Consider the following 19,598-nt stretch of genomic DNA (forward strand, 5'->3'; position numbering starts at 1 on the left):
AAGAGTGACCAGACAGCCTTAACTACCAAGTTATTGCTGAACAATAGAAACAAAGAATTTCAAGAAAAAGGATTTTAAAACAGAACACTCTACACAAATCTATCTTGCACAAACGTTTACAATCCCCTGATGGTAACTTAGGCTGGCCTAATTTCTTCAGACACCCCCAGGCAGCGTCTGTTTCATAGTCCCCCAAACAACTATACGCTCTCAAGAGAACTTTTTTTTAAACCTGCCAGGAGTTCTTTTCATCTGTCCTGGTTCAAACCAGTTTTGTAGGCTAGCTAGAGAGGAGGAAAAAGCTAATAGCCCTGCCATTGTCCCTTAACTTCCAAATGTTTCAGAAGAAGTGGTTTATCGCCAAATTAGTCAGGTCAGCTAGATGCCTTCCTTCTCATGCCCATCTCTTTTGTCCAGACTTTGGTAAGGTTGTAAGCAGCTCTTACCTTCTGTCACTTTAGGCAAATGTGTGGTGTTATATTAAGTATGCATGTATATGGTACTTTTCAAAGCACATTTACAGATGTTAATTGAGCCTCATTCTCCTTTACAAGGTAGGCTACTATGATCCCTCTTTTCCACATGTAGAAAAAAAATAGGCAAAGGAGGTAACTTGCTTAAGGCCACACGGAATGGGTAGCAAAGCAGGGAACATAATAGAAGTGTCATCATAACCAGTCACTGGCTGTAAACACCGCTATTTTCTCACTTGAGTCTCTATCATCACTACCAGGCTCATTTCTAACATAGCGAGTGTCCTCCAGAGAAGAAAAGAAAGGAAAGTTACCTACATTCTCTCTTACATTACAGTTGTAATCTGGATATTGGTGTCAACCTTCTCAGCTTCAAACTAGGTCAAGGGCAAGCTGAATGGGAATGAACTGTGTAGTATCTATTAATTATGGGCTTCCAATAATACTCTGCTCCAGTCACCAAGCGAGGTCAACAAGCGGAAAGGCACTTTGTTGCCATAAACTCAGCTTCTGAACGAGGGGTATGAACTGAAGGACAGTATACACCCTATGGGTTAATTTTACTCAAATGCATTCTGTCATGTTTTAAGATTTCATAAGGAAAAGTTTCTCAATGGGGAATAAAATATACTATTGCTAAAGTGACTTGTGAGATTAATTCTTGTCTGTGAAGTGCTCTGAAATTTTTTGATGAAAGATACTATGTAAATACAGATCAGAGCACAAAGATATTGTTCAAAGTTAGTGATTCATCTTCATAATAGATCAGTAACTCCAGAAATTTACATACTGATCTTTTATTGGCTTCTCCCCATCCCTATAGCCACACCACCATCTAATTACCTCTAGCTAACAAGAGTATGAAAAACAAGTAAATCACAACCCTTACCCTTCCTACAGAAAAGCAGAGCAGAAGAGTGATGCAAGAATAAATCAAGAACTACAGCATGGAGTATTAGATCCAAAACAACGTTATACAGAGGCACTTTTGCAGCCTTTTTGAATTCTTCAATAATATAGCTGCTGTGAATTTTCTTTTCTTCTTTTCAGATCCTTGCACAAAACATCACTGGGAACTGCAATGCTCACCTAGGTGCTTCATGTGAAAACAGGTAAGAGAAAATATGCAAAAGAAAGAAACAGCATAGAATCATAGGACTGGAAGGGATCTCAAGAGGTCATCTAGTTCAGTCTCCTGCACTCATGGCAAGACTAAGTATTATCTAGACTAGACCATTCCTGACAGGTACCTGTCTAACCTGCTCTTAAAAAACTCCAATAATGGAGATTCCACAATCTCTCTAGACAATTTATTCCAGTGCTTAACCACCTTGACACTTAGGAAGTTTTTCCTAATGTCCAACCTAAACCTCCCATGCTGCAATTTAAGCCCATTGCTTCTTGTCCTACCCTCAGAGGTTAAAAAAACAATGTTTCTCCCTCCTCCTTCTAACAACCTTTTACATACCTGAAAACTGTTATGTCCCCTCTCAGTCTTCTCTTTTCCAGACTAAACAAACTCAATTTTTCCAATCTTCCCTCACAGGTCATGTTTTCTAGACCTTTAACCATTTTTGTTGCTCTTCTCTGGACTCTCCAATTTGTCCACATCCTTCCTGAAATGTGGCACCCAGAACTGGACACAATAAGTTGAGGCCTACCCAGCACAGAGTAGAGAGGAAGAATTACTTCTCGTGTCTTGCTTACAATACTCCTGCTAATACATCCCAAAATGATGTTTGCCTTTTTTGCAACAGCATTACACTGTTAGCTCATATATAGCTTGTGATCCACTATGACCCGCAGATCCCTTTCCGCAGTACTCCTGCCTAGGCAGTCATTTCCCATTTTCTATGTGTGCAACTGACTGTTCCTTCCTAAATGGAGTACTTTGCATTTCTCCTTACTGAATTTCATCCTATTGACTTCAGACCATTTCTCCAGATCATTTTGAATTTTAATCCGATCCACCAAAGAACTTGCAACCCCTCCCAGTTTGGTGGTATCCGCAAACTTCATAAATGTACTCTCTATGCCATTATCTAAACCACTGATGAAGATATTGAACAGAACCGGACCCAGAACCGATCCCTGCGGGACCCCACTCATTATACCCTTCTAGCAAGTCTGTGAACCACTGATAACTAGTCTCTGGGAATGGTTTTCCAACCAGTTATGCACCCACCTTATAGTAGCTCCATCTAGGTTGCATTTCCCTAGTTTGTTTAAGAGAAGGTCATGTGAGACAGTACCAAAAGTAGATGAACTATTTCTCCTTCCTCAGTAATGGAACTCTGTAACAAGTTACCTGGGGTTGTTCTGCTCCTTACTACTGATAGGCAACACCTGCTGTTTACTTTATTTGCCCCAGCTGCTGGAAAACTGGAGTGATACTACTGAGACTATGATCCAAATAGGAAAACTCACACAACTATCCTGCTGGTTCTCAAACAGCAGATTCCTCAAAGGGATATCCTTGAGAGAGGGACAAGGAATGGGAACGAAAGTATCAGAAAACCCAAGTGAGAGAAAGCTAACATTAAATATTTTTACCAGGCATAAGATGTGGTGGCTAAGTGGAAAGACACAAGATGTTTTATAACACTGGATGTGTGAATCCATCACCAATTGGCTCGTGATAGACACCATTCTCTAAACCCACATTTTGACAAGAGTTACAGTAATCTTCACTCTTGACTCCTCTTTCAAAAAAATCAAGACTATAGGAATGTGTGACTTTTGGGGAATTTGGATGATCCACCACACACACACACACACACACACACACACACAGAGGAAGCTGAAGTTTTTAGTTCAACTATTTCACGTTATAGCTGAAGAAAGTAAAGTTTCCTGATTAGCAGTCTCCCAAGAATTCTTATCAGAAAAGCAAAATCTTTCAAGGTCTCTGCTGCAAATAGCTGGTTCCAAATACCAAACTGGGTTTTCCAGACAGGGCAGAGAAATCTACACTGATTTTCTGCAGAATGAATGGCCCAGCTAATAGGCAATATGTATGCTGTACCCTATGCAGAGACAGTGCAAGAGAGGGAAACAGACTATGAAAGATTTTATGTAATTCTCACTGCTCTCCACACATGAAAATAGTGCCAATCACTTTTCTTCAAGGTGGATAAAAAATGGATTTTTAAAATCTAAATTAGGTTTATTTTTAAAAAGAAAAATATATGTATTTAAAATGATGACAAGCCTATATTAAGACCTACACGTACTATACTAAAATCATTTAAATCAATTTTAAAAATCAATATTAAGCAAACACGTTTGCTGCCAAAGTTGTAAATAAAGTCTAACCACTGATCTGGTGGAAGTCACTGGCTAAGCAGCTGAAACCAGAGTTTGTTAAAGTGCCAAACCAGCTTCTGACAGCAGTAGACTCTTTTGCAGATGTAGAGAAAGTATTTTCTTCATTTCAGTTCATTCAACTAGTTCAGTTCAATGAATAGTTCATTCAAAGTTGAGAAATCGATTAGAAATTGGAGGAAAGACTAGAAGAGTAAAACAATCTACGAATAAGAACTGGGTAAGAAAGGATGTAGCCTACTAGTTCTAAAATCATGAAGGATATGGTTACCAGAAATAGGCTACGATTTTGTCAGCGAGGCCACGGAACCCGTGACTTCCAAAAACCTCCGTGACTTCAGCCCTGACAACCGGGAGCTGAAGGGTCCTGCTACCTTCCGCAGCAGCAGGGAGTTATGAGGTACACCCATCACTTGAGGCAGCGGGCCCCCAAGCTCAAAGCCACCATGGGCCGTGGGCGTACCCCGGCAGCTCCCCGGCTGCCACAGCGGGGCAGGGAAGGGACCCTGGAGCTCTGAGTCCCTCCCTTCCCCCCTCCGGGGGTGGGATGCACACAGCTCTCAGCCACCCTGCAGCCACCTCTTCCCATTTTCTAATGGATATTTTTAGTAAAAGTGAGGGACAGGTCAAAGGCTTCAGTGAATTTTTCTTCATTGCCCGTGACCTGTCCCTGACTTTTACTAAAAATATCCAGGACAAAATCTTAGCCTTATCCAGAAACAATCCATTCACTACATTAACTACAAATACTAATGCCTTTGTTTAATAAATGTTTTTATATGCAAAACGTGTCTTAATATACTCACTTTTTTCCTAAATATCAGCATGTTTGTCGTAGTTTTATTAAGTGAAAAACAATTTTAAAATGATATTTTTGTCCATTTTTAACTGAATTTTTAACTGAATTCCAATTTCCAGCCAAATTCCAATTTCCATCCAAACTAAGCCAGTGAATATGAACTGAATCATCCATCACTTTCTAACAATATAAAAAATGTAAAAGTCAAGAATGTGAATAAATGCATATTAAACGATATAATTGCTTAAGTGTAGAATATATAATATATCCTGATTAGCAAATAGTAATACCAAGTTTAGTGTAAAGGCTATATTAAGTTGCAAATTAACATGTTTTAATGGTTACCAACCAATGAGAATCAACCTTTTAAAGAAAATAACTGAAGCACAAATGAAAAACAAAAATAAAATTGATTATTTGAATCAAGGTTTCCTGCTTGCTTAATTAAATCATGATTAACATCAGTGATTTAAATCAATATATACTGCTTTCCTTTAGGAAGCCTGTCTAAAAGTACTAATGAACACATGTATAGTTTAACCATTATCTATCACCCCACCTGCACCAGGTCAAGCTTTTATCTTGCCAAACAACGGAAAGCAAGCTCAGTGACAGAATCAATACCATGACATTATGAAAAAAAGACACAAAAACCCACACAGCCATCCCCAGCAGCTGAACCGTCCTAAGCAGGTGGTCAGAAGCTTTAAGTGTGGGGGAAAGTATTTTGAGAATGTCACAGTGGGAATCATTAGCTACTTGCGGCCATTAGAAATAGGCAATAGCATCAGAAGAGCAATACACTTCAGTGTGACAAAGATAGATCAATGCCCACAAGTGTGCAAAAGACTCTAGTAACACGAGCAGCTCCTCAGTTATGCCTCCCATCTATAACTGTCTGCATTAAAATAAAGGAGTATAAGCTACAGAAACAGAACAAGTTCAGGCATGTATTGCAACTCAGCTGGGCTAAAATGATAGTACCCTCAATTCCTTCCACTATAGTTGTCTGCCTCCACTTCCATTTCACACCCACCCAATTTTTCAGAGGTCTACAACTCAACAAGTAAAATTATATGGTATGTCAATCACAAGCTGGAACTTTATTTTTTAAAAATGGCAAATCATTAGGTCAACTCCCTGAGGTATGAGGGAGGAAAGAAAATTCAGTGGTTTGGGATCTTTTGTACTCTATGTAAAAATTGCTTAAGATGGCCTTTTGAGTAATCTAACCTATGGTCTCATGTTTCTTACTAATTTCAGGGTGTGTGGGTGTAGGGATATGTGGAACCATTGATACAGAGATATAATAAACTAGAAAAGTTAACGGCTAAGCAGTGTATTTCAAAAACAGTTTAACTCAAAATAAAGGATTGAGTAGTTGAAATATCTTCTATTACGCACACTGACAATAGAACTGACATTATACTTACACCCTGACATCCTGTTATCTATGGCTGAAAACTGCTGTGGCGTTTTGGTGATAGCACTTCAAGGGGTATCAGGCCTATTACAGGCAACAAAGTGACTGTGTAGAAATAACTGTAGCTTATTAACAGCTTCCAAGTAACTGTATTCAGGTTAAGTCACAACAAGAGTTTTCTAACAGCATCTGCAAGCTCAGCCAGCAATCTGGAAAAACTAAATACTAGTCTTGTGGCTTCATGAACCAATAGACAATAAATGTTCTTAAATAAGAATGTGTTCAGCAGCTTATTGACCTGGCCAGAGTTGAGAGAAAATACAGTTCACTCAAACAGGCACCATATATTGATTCTGCATGTCAGACAGTAATAAGAATATGGCTTTGGTCACTATATTACCCAGAGGAATCTGAAGAGACAAGAAGCAGAAGTGGTGTACATTAAGAAGGTGCTTGTTTTTAGTCCTATCACTTCTTTAATAAAACTCTAAAGAGTGGCTGATTTGTTGGAAATTTTTCAGAACGTGGAGAGAAAGGGAAGCATTTTGAAAATTATTCTGCCTCATATTTCTTGCCCCTTGCTCTTTATTGCAAACAATACTAGCATGGAAATGAGGTCTGAGCATCCTGAAAGCCAAGAAGGGAGAAGAGTCAGTAAAGGTGCTACACAAGGACAATACCTAGGAGTGACAGGATGAAATTATTAGAAATTTACATTGAATATTGGGGAAAAGTTCCTGACAGAAGTATTAGGTTGTGGAATATTTCAGCAGGTGGTGGGAGTCCCACTGCAAGAGAGACTGGACAAAGCATTGACAGCAGGGGGCTTCACACTTTCACAGCTTGAAAACTACCACAACTGGCCACATGAATGGGTGACATAAGGTAATTGAGTGATGTGAGTGAGGTAATATTTATTGGACCAACCTCTGTCAATCACGAGCTGGAAGTTTATTTTTTTTTAATGGTAAATTATCAGGGCACTAACATGGCTACAACAACACTTCACACAACAATTAGGAAAGTGTATATTTGTAATTGCCTTTATTTCAATTTGCATTTATCTTTTTGGAAAAGGGAGACAACACAGTCAACTTCATTTCATCCCCTCCTTCCACCTGATCTCTCTCAGGTGGGATATGAGAGCCAACAGATTGTAATCAGCCAGCTCTCCACAGACCTGCTAGCATGTATTCCAAACCAGTTTTGGAACCTCTGCATTAGACTATTTACTCTAGTGCAGGGATCGGCAACCTTTTAGAAGTGGTGTACCGAGTCTTCATTTATTCACTTTCATTTAAGGTTTCACATGCCAATAATACATTTTAACGGTTTTTAGAAGCTCTCTCTCTATAAGTCTATATATTATATAACTAAACTATTGTCATATGTAAACAAGGTTTTCAAAATGTTTAAGAAGCTTCACTTAAAATTAAATTAAAATGCTGATCTTACGCCACTGGCAGGGGGCTGGAGGGGATATGCCCTGATTCCACCCCCTTCCCCAAGGTCCCCAGAGCAGAGAGCGCGCTGTGGCTCCACTTTTACCTCTCCCACTCTGTAGCAAGGGCTGCCAGCTGATCGGCCGCAGAGAGGGAGAAGCTTGCCTGCCCCGCAAGGAGAGAGCGGCGGGCAGGGGGCGGAAAAGAGCGGGTCAGGCCAGGCAGGATTTTTAGTGGCATGCTGATGTCTGCCGGGGTCAGACAGCAGCATGCCATTAGAAATTAGCTCGCGTGCAGTCTTTGGCGTGCGTGCCATAGGTTGCCAACCCCTGCTCTTGTGAACAATCTTGATTGGTTCAACAGCCAGTGGGGAGAATAGTGGGAATGGGCTAGATCGGGGTAGGCAACCTGCGGCACGCGAGCTGATTTTCAGGGGCACTCACACTGCCCGGGTCCCAGCCACTGGTCCAGGGAGCTCTGCATTTTAATTTAATTTTAAATGAAGCTTCTTAAACACTTTAAAAATCTTATTTACTTTACATACAACAATAGTTTAGTTATATATTATAGACTTATAGAGAGACCTTCTAAAAATGTTCAAATGTATTACTGGCATGCTAAACCTTAAATTAGAGTGAATAAATGAAGACTCGGCACACCACTTCTGAAAGGCTGCTGACAAGACCTATTGGGTCCTCTAGTCCAGGGGTCAATCTCTAATTTCTAGAGACCTATGATAACAACTCATCTGCTCCCAATGCTTATTTCTTATGTTATGTCATTCTCTGACAGAAGATTGACTCTTTTAGAAACTATCAGGATGATCATACACCAAGGTCTCTCACCTCAGATGGTGCAGGAAGCATCTGAAACCAAGTTCTCGGATTATGTTTCATGCAAATATCCCGATTAAAAAACTAGACAAGAGATATAACATGATACCTTAAGAAGTGTCTGCAAGTCCTTTTTCCCATAAGCGTTTACTAATCAAATATCTTAGACAATAGATACATGCTCTCAGCAAAGTGGATTGTATCACATCTTGCACACTTACATCTGAAGATTATTTTTATCATTTTTAAAGACTACCACAGTAAAGGATGAAGGAAATTCAACAAACTCCTTTGACAAAATAATAGTGAGAATGGACAAGTGATTTCAGTTACTATCAAAACCAAGAACACAAGACTTAAAATGAAAACTCAGGTATTTACATAGCACCAGTTGTAAGAGGCTGTGATCTTCCACTAAACCAAAGCTGTGTCGAGCCGACTGCAGTCAATAAAACTGTCCGCTTGACAAAGTATCTGAGCACAAAGACTGCTATAATGCAGAGGCACAAATAGAGGTAAGGCTACATATTCAATCTCACCTTTCACATTTTCTGACAGAGTTTTGTATATGGAATTTCCTTGTTTTTTCTCTTAGGGGGAAACATTCTCCCTCCAAGTGTATTCTTTCCACTTACACACACATCCAAGTAACAGGATATAAAGCTCCATCATTGAAGCAAAAAGCCAGCTATACACCACTGACACATCCTAACCAATTTCCTAGAGTGGGCACTTCCTCTTAGAGTGCCACTTTTGTCCAGCATGCATCTGTCCTAGGAATGCAGCCTAAGGACCCATGTTAAGAGGCAGCATTTGGACTCTCTCTTAATGTATCCTGACAAGCAGTTTTAGTGTCTAAGAGAACAGCCGCAGTGGGATAAAACTAGATTTTCATTCTGAATGTACATAAACTATGGGGTGTGATGCTATATGTGAAGAGAGAGCACTCGGCTGTGCCTGACCAATACCATCTAACTAGTTTGCAAGGGGGAGTACCTTTCATACTGTGAACACAAGGGCATAGCAACATATCTACAGCCCACAGTATGGGGTGATTGAGTTGGTTTGGAGGTTCATCTACTTTTCTTTCCAGAAGGTTCCAGATGGTTGCACTAGGCAATTGCTTATCCGAGTTGAGGTCTCTCTTGTATAGGGTATTGTGGGCTTCTACCATGCTACCCCTCCTTTTCAATACACACACGAGGCCGCTACAAGAGTTAGTGAGTTGGAAAGTACAGCAACTTCTTTAGTCCATTTATCACACTTACCGCTCTCTTTTTCGCTCTCTCACTTGACTAGGCTGGAGCAAATGACCCAATGCCCGGATAAGTGCTAGCCGACTATGGTGCAATGTCCATTAGGGAAACCACCACAAGTAGTGATAGACACATCCCTTTCACAGACAGAACATCTGTCTTTTATTGCTAAGTTTCACAGCATGGGAGCCTTGTTAGATCCCAAGCTGACCTGGAATGCCCAGGTATTAATAAGAACTTACAGTAGGAGCAGTAATCAGGACTGTGGAGTCATCTGCATCTGGCAAAAAAAACCAAAAACATGACTTTCTTTCAACTAAAGACTTTGCTACAATCAACTATAGCTTTGTCACAGTGAGCAGATATTACCACAACATGCTGCATATGAGGCTACACCTTACAGTCATTTGAAGGCTTAAGCTGGCACATAAAGCCACTGATCTTCACACAGGGAGCCCATCTCACTGGTGCTCGGAGGTCCGCACTGGCTTTCAATCAGCTTCCAGGTGGAATTTAAGGTGTTGATTTTTAACCCATAAAGCTTTGAACAGTACAGGCTCAGATGATTAATCATTGCCACTCTCTCTGAACATACCATGGTAGATGTAATTTTTGGAGGTGCTTGGGACAACAGACACCCCCACCAGTTTAACAGAAGAATGATAGCAAAGCATTCTCTGCGAACGAGTCTTCTCCTCAGCCCAGATTAGTAAACTTTCAGGACACAATGCAAGGCACATTGTCTGTATCTTCTGAGAAGGGCTGAGTGATTTGGAAGTGCTTGGTGAGATTCTTATTTCCTAAAATGGGCTTTATTTCACACTGACACACTATTTGCGACTTCTGTGCTGAGTGGGGGCAAATTATGTTACATTCTTTTATTGTGTTGTTAGAGACGCCAAGTGGGTGAGGTAATATCTTTTACTGGACCAATTTCTAACTTTATTTTGTGGTGGTATTTCTTCTATTGTGACCTGGCTAAGTGACCCTGTTTTTGCATTTTAACTTTACAAAGCATGTTTATCTTTGTGTTTTAATTCTGCAGAGTGCTTAGGGAAGAGATACCAATATTAGCATTTATAAAGGTACTTTTCATCCAAAGATCTCAAAGCGCTTTACCAAGCTGGGTATCGCTACCCTTATTTTACAGGGGACAAAACAGACGTGCAGTCACTTGCCCAAGCCCACACAGCAAATGAATGGCAAAGCTAAAGCTAGCATCTCAGTATCCTGACTCCCAGTCCAGAGCCTTATCTTTACTTCCTCCCTGGATAGGTGGTATATTAAATGGACAAAATAAAAATTACCTAGGACAGTGTGGAAGAGCATCCTTGTGAGTTAAAATCATCACCTACACATGCTGACTAGACCATTTCAAAACGCTGACTTTTTACAAGCATCATTTTTCTGCCATACAACGGCTTTGCCACAGATTTACCCTCCCTGCACCTCAATTCCCCACTTGTAAAACAAGAATATTTATCACATATTAAAGGGTAGAGGTTTGAGAAGCAAAAATATATTACAAATCTTTGGAGAGGAGACACTATATACAAAAGCAAAGTTATTAAAAACTACTCTGTCCATGCCAAATTTGAGCATCACAATGTTGACCCAAACACACTCAAAACAGATTTTTTTTTTGTAAGTATTTCTGTTCATATACACATTTCAATTCCTCCAGAGCAGATTTCTACCTTAAAAAAAAAAAATCAATCTCAGGAAAAAGACACACATAGAAAGTCTTAACAAAGATTTTTTTACAGAAAGCTCAGAACAAAACAAATTAAGGTTTACTACAATAACACTGGTATTTATAATGGACATCGTCTGGCAACCAGTTTTCACAACCTGCCAAACCTAAATTAATTGCTACATTTATTAGGCTAATATAAAAAAATACTTCAGCGGAAGTAAAAAGCAAATATGTCAATACATTCTGCAGGTGTAAGTTACTGTATTATTTAAATGCTAAATTAAAGGGACTCACCATGAAATCCCAACATCTGGTTGTATTAAGGCAGGGATTTAAAATTAAACAACACCATCTACTTGAAGTCTAGTCCATTTTAAAATTAAATTGAGAGTAGTTTCAGATCCTACACCTGCCACTTGAATCCCTCCCCTGGCCTATTTTTGTGGTTTTACAAATCACATTTTTCAATTTAAACAAATATTTCTCTCTCCCCTATTGCAATCTGATATCCACATAAACAAAAGGGGAAACTAACTACACAGAGGGAATAGTGAAACTGACTCCACACAAAGAGATAAAGAAAAAAATGCCATTTTCCTCTAGTCTCTTACTTTTACAGTAACCTGAATTTCTTGTAACAAAAGTGAAATCTTCTGATAGACTGACGATTTTTTTAAAAAAATCAGCAGTGCTCATAAATATCAACTGCACTTCACCCAAAACTTACTCTACTGTATGAACTTTATTCTGCAGGAATTTTCCTGTGGCTAAATATTCTACCTGTCCTGAGCACTGACGGTAATAATTGTCCTAAAACAAGAATAGCAATAAAAGTTCCAACGTATGCACACTATATTACACCTGTCCAATTTAAATTTCCAGTTTCCTGGAACATTAACACAGAAGGGCTTTTCAAACAGATTTCTAATGTAGATGCAATTAGACATTACTAGGGATTTTGAGGGAAGGACGGGAACAAGCTCAGACATGTTACTAGTCTTACCATATCACAACACTCAAAGTTCCTCTGGACACCTGAAACTTAACATTACCACAAAAATCATTTGACCAAAACACTTCTCCCAGTGCTTAAACCCAAGATGCCAGATGAGTTTCAGTGTCAGCCAGCCAGTTTTCTGGATTACGTAACATCTGGAGGGGGGATGGGAACACACACTGTGATAGTTAAATAGTCTATTTGATGAAGGGCAGATTTTATCCCAGATGTGTTGGCCATAAAATGCACACTGACTACACTACCTGTGTAATCTCCAACATTAAGTGATAATTTAGTGCCAAAATGACACTGATAGAACTCAACTTTCAGTACCAGGCAAGAGTATCAGGCAATAGAAGCTAACCCCATCACACACTTTTCCCCTGCATCAATCACAAAAAACTCACCAAAAACCATGTTACAGTGGTGTCATTTTCAGAGAATGCACAGCCAGCATCTAAAATAAAGCCCAAAAAAATGGAGCAACTTGGATTTTGTGGTCCCAAGGGCAATACTGAGAACTTGGAACAATCCAAAAAGAACGGAATGGCTTATCAGCAGAGGCAAAGCTCTAAGGAAGTGATTTAGAAAAATGGAGAGAAAGTAGATATAGTTCAATTAAATATTGAATTCATAGCTTTTGATCATCAAGAAAAAAAACAACCTTGGAAATCTGTGCAATCGCAAGATGTACTCTACTACCAGTGTTTTCACTATACTCCTAATAAGGCAGGAAACTGTTTCTTAAAGCAGTGGTTCTCAACCAGGGGTACATTACCCCTTGGAATACTCAGAGGTCTTTCGGGGGGTACATCAACACATCTAGATATTTGTCTAGTTTTACAACAGGCTACATAAAAAGCAGCAGCAAAGTCAGTATAAACTAAAATTTCATAGATAATTATTTGTTTATATGGCTCTTGTATACGACACACTGAAATGTAAGTACAATATTTATATTCCAATTGATTTTATGATGATATGGTAAGAATGAGAAAATAAGCAATTTTTCAGTAATAGTGTGCTGTGACACTTGTATTTTTATGTCTGATTCTGTATATTTTTAAGTGACCTGAAACTTAGGGGTAACAAGACAAATCAGACCCTTGAGAGGAATACAGTATTCTGGAAAGATTGAGAGCCACTGTCTTAAAGTACCCTTAATTTAAAGTTTCCAACAAGTTACAATGTGCCCTCTCTGCTGTTTGGTATATTGAACTGGAAAAAATCAGAAGTTTAAAGATTAAAGTAATTCACTGTTTGTCCAGATTTTTCTGACAACTGCCAAAATATCCTCTGCGCTCCTTCCCCCCAGCTTGCAAATTTATAATAAATTCATTTATCAGCATGTCCATTAAGTTTACAAATGAAATACCATTGGAAATGCCCTCCAAAAACACTTCTTAGCTCTGATTTGTTACAACATGGTACTTTATCAACACGCAGGCAAGCAACTTCAGGTTTGGTTGTGGCATAACAGATATCCTTAAAGAGCGGCTTTCGCTACTGTTGTGAAGGAAACAGTTTTCACAACAATATAGTTAGTTGGTTTGTTAAATTTGTGCATGTGTGCAATAAGAGGGGAGGTGAAGTCCTTGGTCTTCCACATGAGTGCACTGCCGTTGACCCTGCTATGCACTTCCCCTACAACCTGCTGTAGAGGTACATTAATCATAAGCTGGCAACAGTGAGGAGTTGAAGAACCAGCTCTAAGGCTGAGGTGAGTTCCTAACAGAAGAACAAGCAACTTGGTAGTGAAACCAACAAACTAGGTTTTCAGGACAAACTGAACACACACTTCCAACCCACCACCCAAACCTAGAGGGCCACTATCTTACGTTTCCTTGGGACTGCTTGTATGTATTATACAGCTATAACTTTCACATTGCCTCAACATACCGAAGAGCAAGGTTTTCCTTTAAGGAAAGCTGGTTCAAATTATGGCTTGGGTCACAAGCAAAAAGGGGTTTGGCCATTCCACGCTAGTACCCCAGATACCTATACTAGGCTGTATTTGCCCATTATAGGTTCATGACCAATAGTCAGGGTGCTACAGATTTGGACTGAGGTGCATTGGCAGAGCTGTGTGGTGTCCTGGGTCTGGCATAGCAAACGATGCTGCAGATCAGGATTGTAGCACACTGGTAAGGTTACAAGAGGGAAGTTTTCACAGCACCTGTCAGCACACTTGGCTCAAGGCAATGCTGTTAAAATCCCTCACTTTCACAGTCACTAAATTCACTTAAAGGGGGATACATGAGAAACTGGAGCCATATGCCATGGATCAGTTGTACTACATTCAAATTAATGGACGTTTTCCTCCCTACATTTTCCAATTGATAAGACCCAATCAGCCTCAGTTCCAATCCCTTTTTACTAAATTCACACACTACAAACAACATTAAGGATGTGAATTTAGGCACACAAATTTGAAATTGTCAGCCTAAATGTTGACAAATTTAAAATTTCTTTCAGTACTCCCCAAACTATTTGACTACATGCAGAATGTGTTATTTATGTTATTTATGTTTACATAACTCCTTTCATACAAAGATGAAACCATCTGAGCTGAGTACAAGCCAGCATCCAAAAGTCAAACATTTATAACTCAAACTCATGGCAAAAAATGCTTGACTAATTGTGTTGAAAATTCATTAATAAAAACAGTTGCCCAAACTGCTGACACACCAGGTTTCACCCAAGAGTTAGTTTTACGACTGATTTATTCATGCCTGAAAACAGGATTTTATAAAGGAAGCAGTGACAGAAGTATTAAGTGGCCATGTAATATTCCTGAAAACAAAAGTGTTTTCCTAATAAAAATCAGAATTATTACAGATGCACACATAAAAAAATCCTTTTTCGTCATCCATGATCATTTTTGAGTTCACACTGTTGACCTATGAATTTATTCTTCCAAGAGAAATACAATATACAGGGAAAAGCCAATATTACTCTGAAAAAAAAAAACACCCATACGTACTGCAGACAGACTGTATTTATGTTACTGTCCCAAAAACTTTGAATAGGAAATATTTTGTCATGAAAACACTTGCCCCAAAGAAACTCACCACTTCCTCACATGACACCTTCCCTGGATTCAGGTGACTAGCTTAAGATGGATCCAGCATTTGCTGATCATTCACCCTTTCTTCACTTCCCAAAAAGGCAATCTCCAGTGTCATGTGAAACAGGGCTCTTGACAAATGCATGACTAAATATTACACTGATTTCATGTTTATCCTTTCAACAATTCCAAAAAAAAGTTTGTTCACTTTGTAAGACAGATGTTTTTTCTAACTGCCACCTGGATCTGTAAGTCAAACTTGATCTTTCTGCCACTGATGTTTTAACTGTGAAAAGGAGTAACAACTGAAATTCAACCAATGACTTGGTTGTGATGGTTGAGATAGGACTCCAGCTCACTTTCCCATAGCCTTGTGAGCTCTGCGAGGCACACAGGAGTAAGAATTTGTCTTACCGAAGTCAGTAAATGTGCTGGGAAAGATGCACGGGGAACAAGAGGGTGCCACGTTTTTTATTATAATTGCCTTTACTTGACCCTGGGAAAGGCTGCAGGACTGTGGGAGATGATGTCAGCAGGACTGGGTGCTAATGCCTGATTTTGGTCCTTCCAGCAGTGTAGATACAAGTACTTGTGCTCCATCCAGTCTCAGGTGGAAGGGGGAAACCGAGCTCCCCATGCCCCTATCCCATCCAACTGTAGACAGGCTCCCCAGAGAGACGAGGGACCCACATACACCAAATATTGTGTATCCTCAACAGACAGGAGAAACAATCTGGGGGGAAACAACACCAGAGGACCACTCCCGCTTCAGACTGCCTGGTGATGCGAGAGAGACTCTTTCCTCCTGATCTCAAGAAAACTAAGAGCCTTGTCCAAGTTAGAAGCTTCTGTGTCTCTCTCTGTTTACGCTGGCTGGGAAAAGGTTGCCCAGATGCTTCTCCCACACTGGGACTTGTCTTCCAGACTTACCATGGCCAGCAAAAAAGGCGCAGACAGACTACACAACCATACCTGGCCTGCCCTGCCCTCCCCACAGGGCCCAGCTTACCCCCTGCCCCCCTTACAGGGCCCAGCTTACCCCCTGCCCTCCCCTAGCCTGCCCCCCCCCAAGGACCCAGCTTACCCCCCTGGCGTGTCCCCCCCCACAAGGCCCAACTTACCTCCCCTTTCCTCCCCCTCACAGGGCCCAATTTACCCCCTCTCCCGGCCTGTCCCCCTCCCACAGGGCCCAGCTTACCTCCCCTTTCCTCCCCCCTCACAGGGCCTAGTTTATCCCCCCTCCCCTCCCCCGGCCTGCCCCCCCCCCACAGGGCCCAGCTTACCTTCCGTTTCCTCCCCCCCACAGAGCCTTGCTTACCCCCCACGCCTGCCCTCCCCACAGGGCCTTGCTTACTCCCCTTCTCTCCCCTCCCCGGGCCCAGCGAACCCGCCCCCCTCCCCACAGGGCCCGTCTTACCTCCCGCTCTCCCGGGCAGCCGTCCGCCCCCGCAGCCTGCCCCCAGGCCTCGGCTGCCGCCCCCCGGCCCGGTGCCGCCGGCCAGGCCCCGCCGGCCAGGCCCGGTCCCTTACCAGTTGGTCATGTCCAGGAAGAAGGCGCAGCCGGCCGGGCTCAGCTGGAAGCCCAGCAGCCGCTGGAACTCGCCGATCAGCACGTCCTTGTCGGTGGTGCCCAGGCAGCTGAACTTCTGCATCAGCTCGGCGTCCAGGTCCACGTCCATCCCCTCCATGGCGCCGGGGCCGCCGCTCCAGCCCGCTCCGCTAGGCCCCGGGCCTCCCCTGCTCCGCTCCGCCGCCCGTCTCCTCAGCGCTGCATGGAGGGGGAGGGGACGCGGGGAGCGAGCCCCGCCACACTGCGCACGCTCCGTCCCGCCCACACGCGGGGCACGCCACCTGTCACGTCGTCGCGTCGCGTGACCGCACAGACGTGGTGACGTCACCTAAAGGAAAAATACAAGCAGAGCCCCACCCCAGGAACCCTCTCCACGGCGGCAGAAGGAGATCCGCAAGGGCACGTTATTTACGTATGCAAATTGATTGTGTCATATGCTAATAATTCATTTGCATGCGTTGTGTGTCTGCAGATTAATAATTTTCTGATGGAAATCAGCTTTCACATATGCAAATTATTCACATGATTAAAATAGGCATGTGATCAAGAAATAAATGATTCTCCTTTACATATTGACAGGTTTCAGAGTAGCAGCGTTGTTAGTCTGTATTTGCAAAAAGAACAGGAGGACTTGTGGCACCTTAGAGACTAACCAATTTATTTGAGCATAAGCTTTCGTGAGCTATAGCTCACTTCATGGGATGCATACTGTCGAAAGTGTAAAAGATCTTATTATATACACACAAAGCATTAAAAAAATACCTCCTCCCACCCCACTCTCCTGCTGGTAATAGATTGATAGAGCCAGAAGAGTTCCCGGAAGTCACCTACTACAGGACAGGCCTAACAAAGAAAATAACAGAACGCCACTAGCCGTCACCTTCAGCCCCCAAATAAAACCCCTCCAACGCATTATTAAGGATCTATAACCTATACTGAAGGATGACCTAACACTCTCACAAATCTTGGGAGACAGGCCAGTCCTTGCCTACAGACAGCCCCCCAACCTGAAGCAAATACTCACCAGCAACCACACACCACACAACAGAACCACTAACCCAGGAATCTATCCTTGCAACAAAGCCCATTGCCAACTGTGCCTACATATCTATTCAGGGGACACCATCACAGGGCCTAATAGCATCAGCCACACTATCAAAGGCTCGTTCACCTGCACATCCACCAATGTGATATATGCCATCATGTGCCAGCAATGCCCCTCTGCCATGTACATTGGTCAAACTGGACAGTCTCTACGTAAAAGAGTAAATGGACACAAATCAGATGTCAAGAATTATAACATTCATAAACCAGTCGGAGAACACTTCAATCTCTCTGGTCATGCGATTGCAGACATGAAAGTCGCTATTTTACAACAAAAAACTTCAAATCCAGACTCCAGCGAAAAACTGCTGAATTGGAATGCATTTGCAAATTGGATACAATTAACTTAGGCTTGAATAGAGACTGGGAGTGGCTTAGTCATTATGCAAGGTAGCCTATTTCCCCTTGTTTTTTCCTACCCCCCTCCCCACAGACGTTCTTGTTAAACCCTGGATCTGTGCTGGAAATGGCCCACCTTGATTATCATACACAATGTAAGGAGAGTGGTCACTTTGGATAAGCTATTACCAGCAGGAGAGTGAGTTTATCTGTGTGTGGGGGGGGGGGGGGGGAGAAAACCTGGATTTGTGTTGGAAATTGCCCGCCTTGATTATCATACACATTGTAAGGAGAGTGGTCACTTTAGGTAAGCTATTACCAGCAGGAGAGTGAGTTTGTGGTGGGGGGGAGAAAACCTGGATTTGTGCTGGAAATGGCCCAACTTGATTATCATACACATTGTAAGGAGAGTGATCACTTTAGATAAGCTATTACCAGCAGGAGAGTGGGGTGGGAGGAGGTATTTTTTCATGCTTTGTGTGTATATAATAAGATCTTCTACACTTTCCACAGTATGCATCCGATGAAGTGAGCTGTAGCTCACGAAAGCTTATGCTCAAATAAATTGGTTAGTCTCTAAGGTGCCACAAGTACTCCTTTTCTTTTTGTGAATACAGACCAACACGGCTGTTACTCAGAAACCTTAGAGACTAACCAATTTATTTGAACATAAGCTTTCGTGAGCTACAGCTCATTTCATCAGATGGATACTGTGGAAAATACAGAAGATGTTTTTATACACATAGACCATGAAAAAATGGGTGTTTATCACTACAAAAGGTTTTCTCTCCCCCCACCCCACTCTCCTGCTGGTAATAGCTTATCTAAAGTGATCACTCTCCTTACAATGTGTATGGTAAGGAGAGATCACTTTAGCTAAGCTATTACCAACAGGAGAGTGGGTTTGGTGTGGGGGTGGGGGTGGGGAGAAAACCTGGATTTGTGCTGGAATTGGCCCACCTTGATTATAATACACATTGTAAGGAGAGTGATCACTTTACATAAGCTATTACCAGCAGGAGAGTGGGGTGGGGGAGAGAGAAAACCTTTTGTAGTGATGAACACCCATTTTTTCATGGTCTGTGTGTATAAAAACATCTTCTGTATTTTCCACAGTATGCATCCGATGAAGTGAGCTGTAGCTCACGAAAGCTTATGCTCAAATAAATTGGTTAGTCTCTAAGGTGCCACAAGTACTCCTTTCTTTTACATATGTACATGCAACAGATGAACACAGCATAGAGAAATATTTTCATATTTGCATCGGGAAATTAA

At 41.6% G+C, this 19,598-nt stretch overlaps 1 protein-coding gene across 5 annotated transcripts in view; it reads right to left on the reverse strand.

Annotated features, from left to right (window-relative positions):
• The window catches only part of ILRUN (inflammation and lipid regulator with UBA-like and NBR1-like domains), a 56,532-nt gene extending 39,398 nt beyond the window's left edge, over positions 1 to 17,134 (reverse strand). For 2 of the 5 annotated variants that reach the window (XR_013348568.1, XM_077839597.1), the window contains exon 1: positions 16,841 to 17,123. Coding sequence is in view for 3 of the 5 variants with exons in the window: in XM_077839597.1 (XP_077695723.1) it covers positions 16,841 to 16,998 (158 nt within the window). In the remaining 2 variants the exon portion in view is untranslated. Of the gene's footprint in view, positions 1 to 9,792; positions 9,831 to 16,840 lie in introns of all 5 variants that reach the window. The other 3 variants (XM_077839595.1, XM_077839596.1, XM_077839594.1) reach the window with 3 other exon arrangements.
• Between the last annotated feature and the right edge of the window lie 2,464 nt (positions 17,135 to 19,598).

The sequence above is a fragment of the Eretmochelys imbricata genome, chromosome 21 (assembly GCF_965152235.1).
Source record: "Eretmochelys imbricata isolate rEreImb1 chromosome 21, rEreImb1.hap1, whole genome shotgun sequence".
In the NCBI taxonomy this organism is placed as follows: domain Eukaryota; kingdom Metazoa; phylum Chordata; order Testudines; family Cheloniidae; genus Eretmochelys; species Eretmochelys imbricata.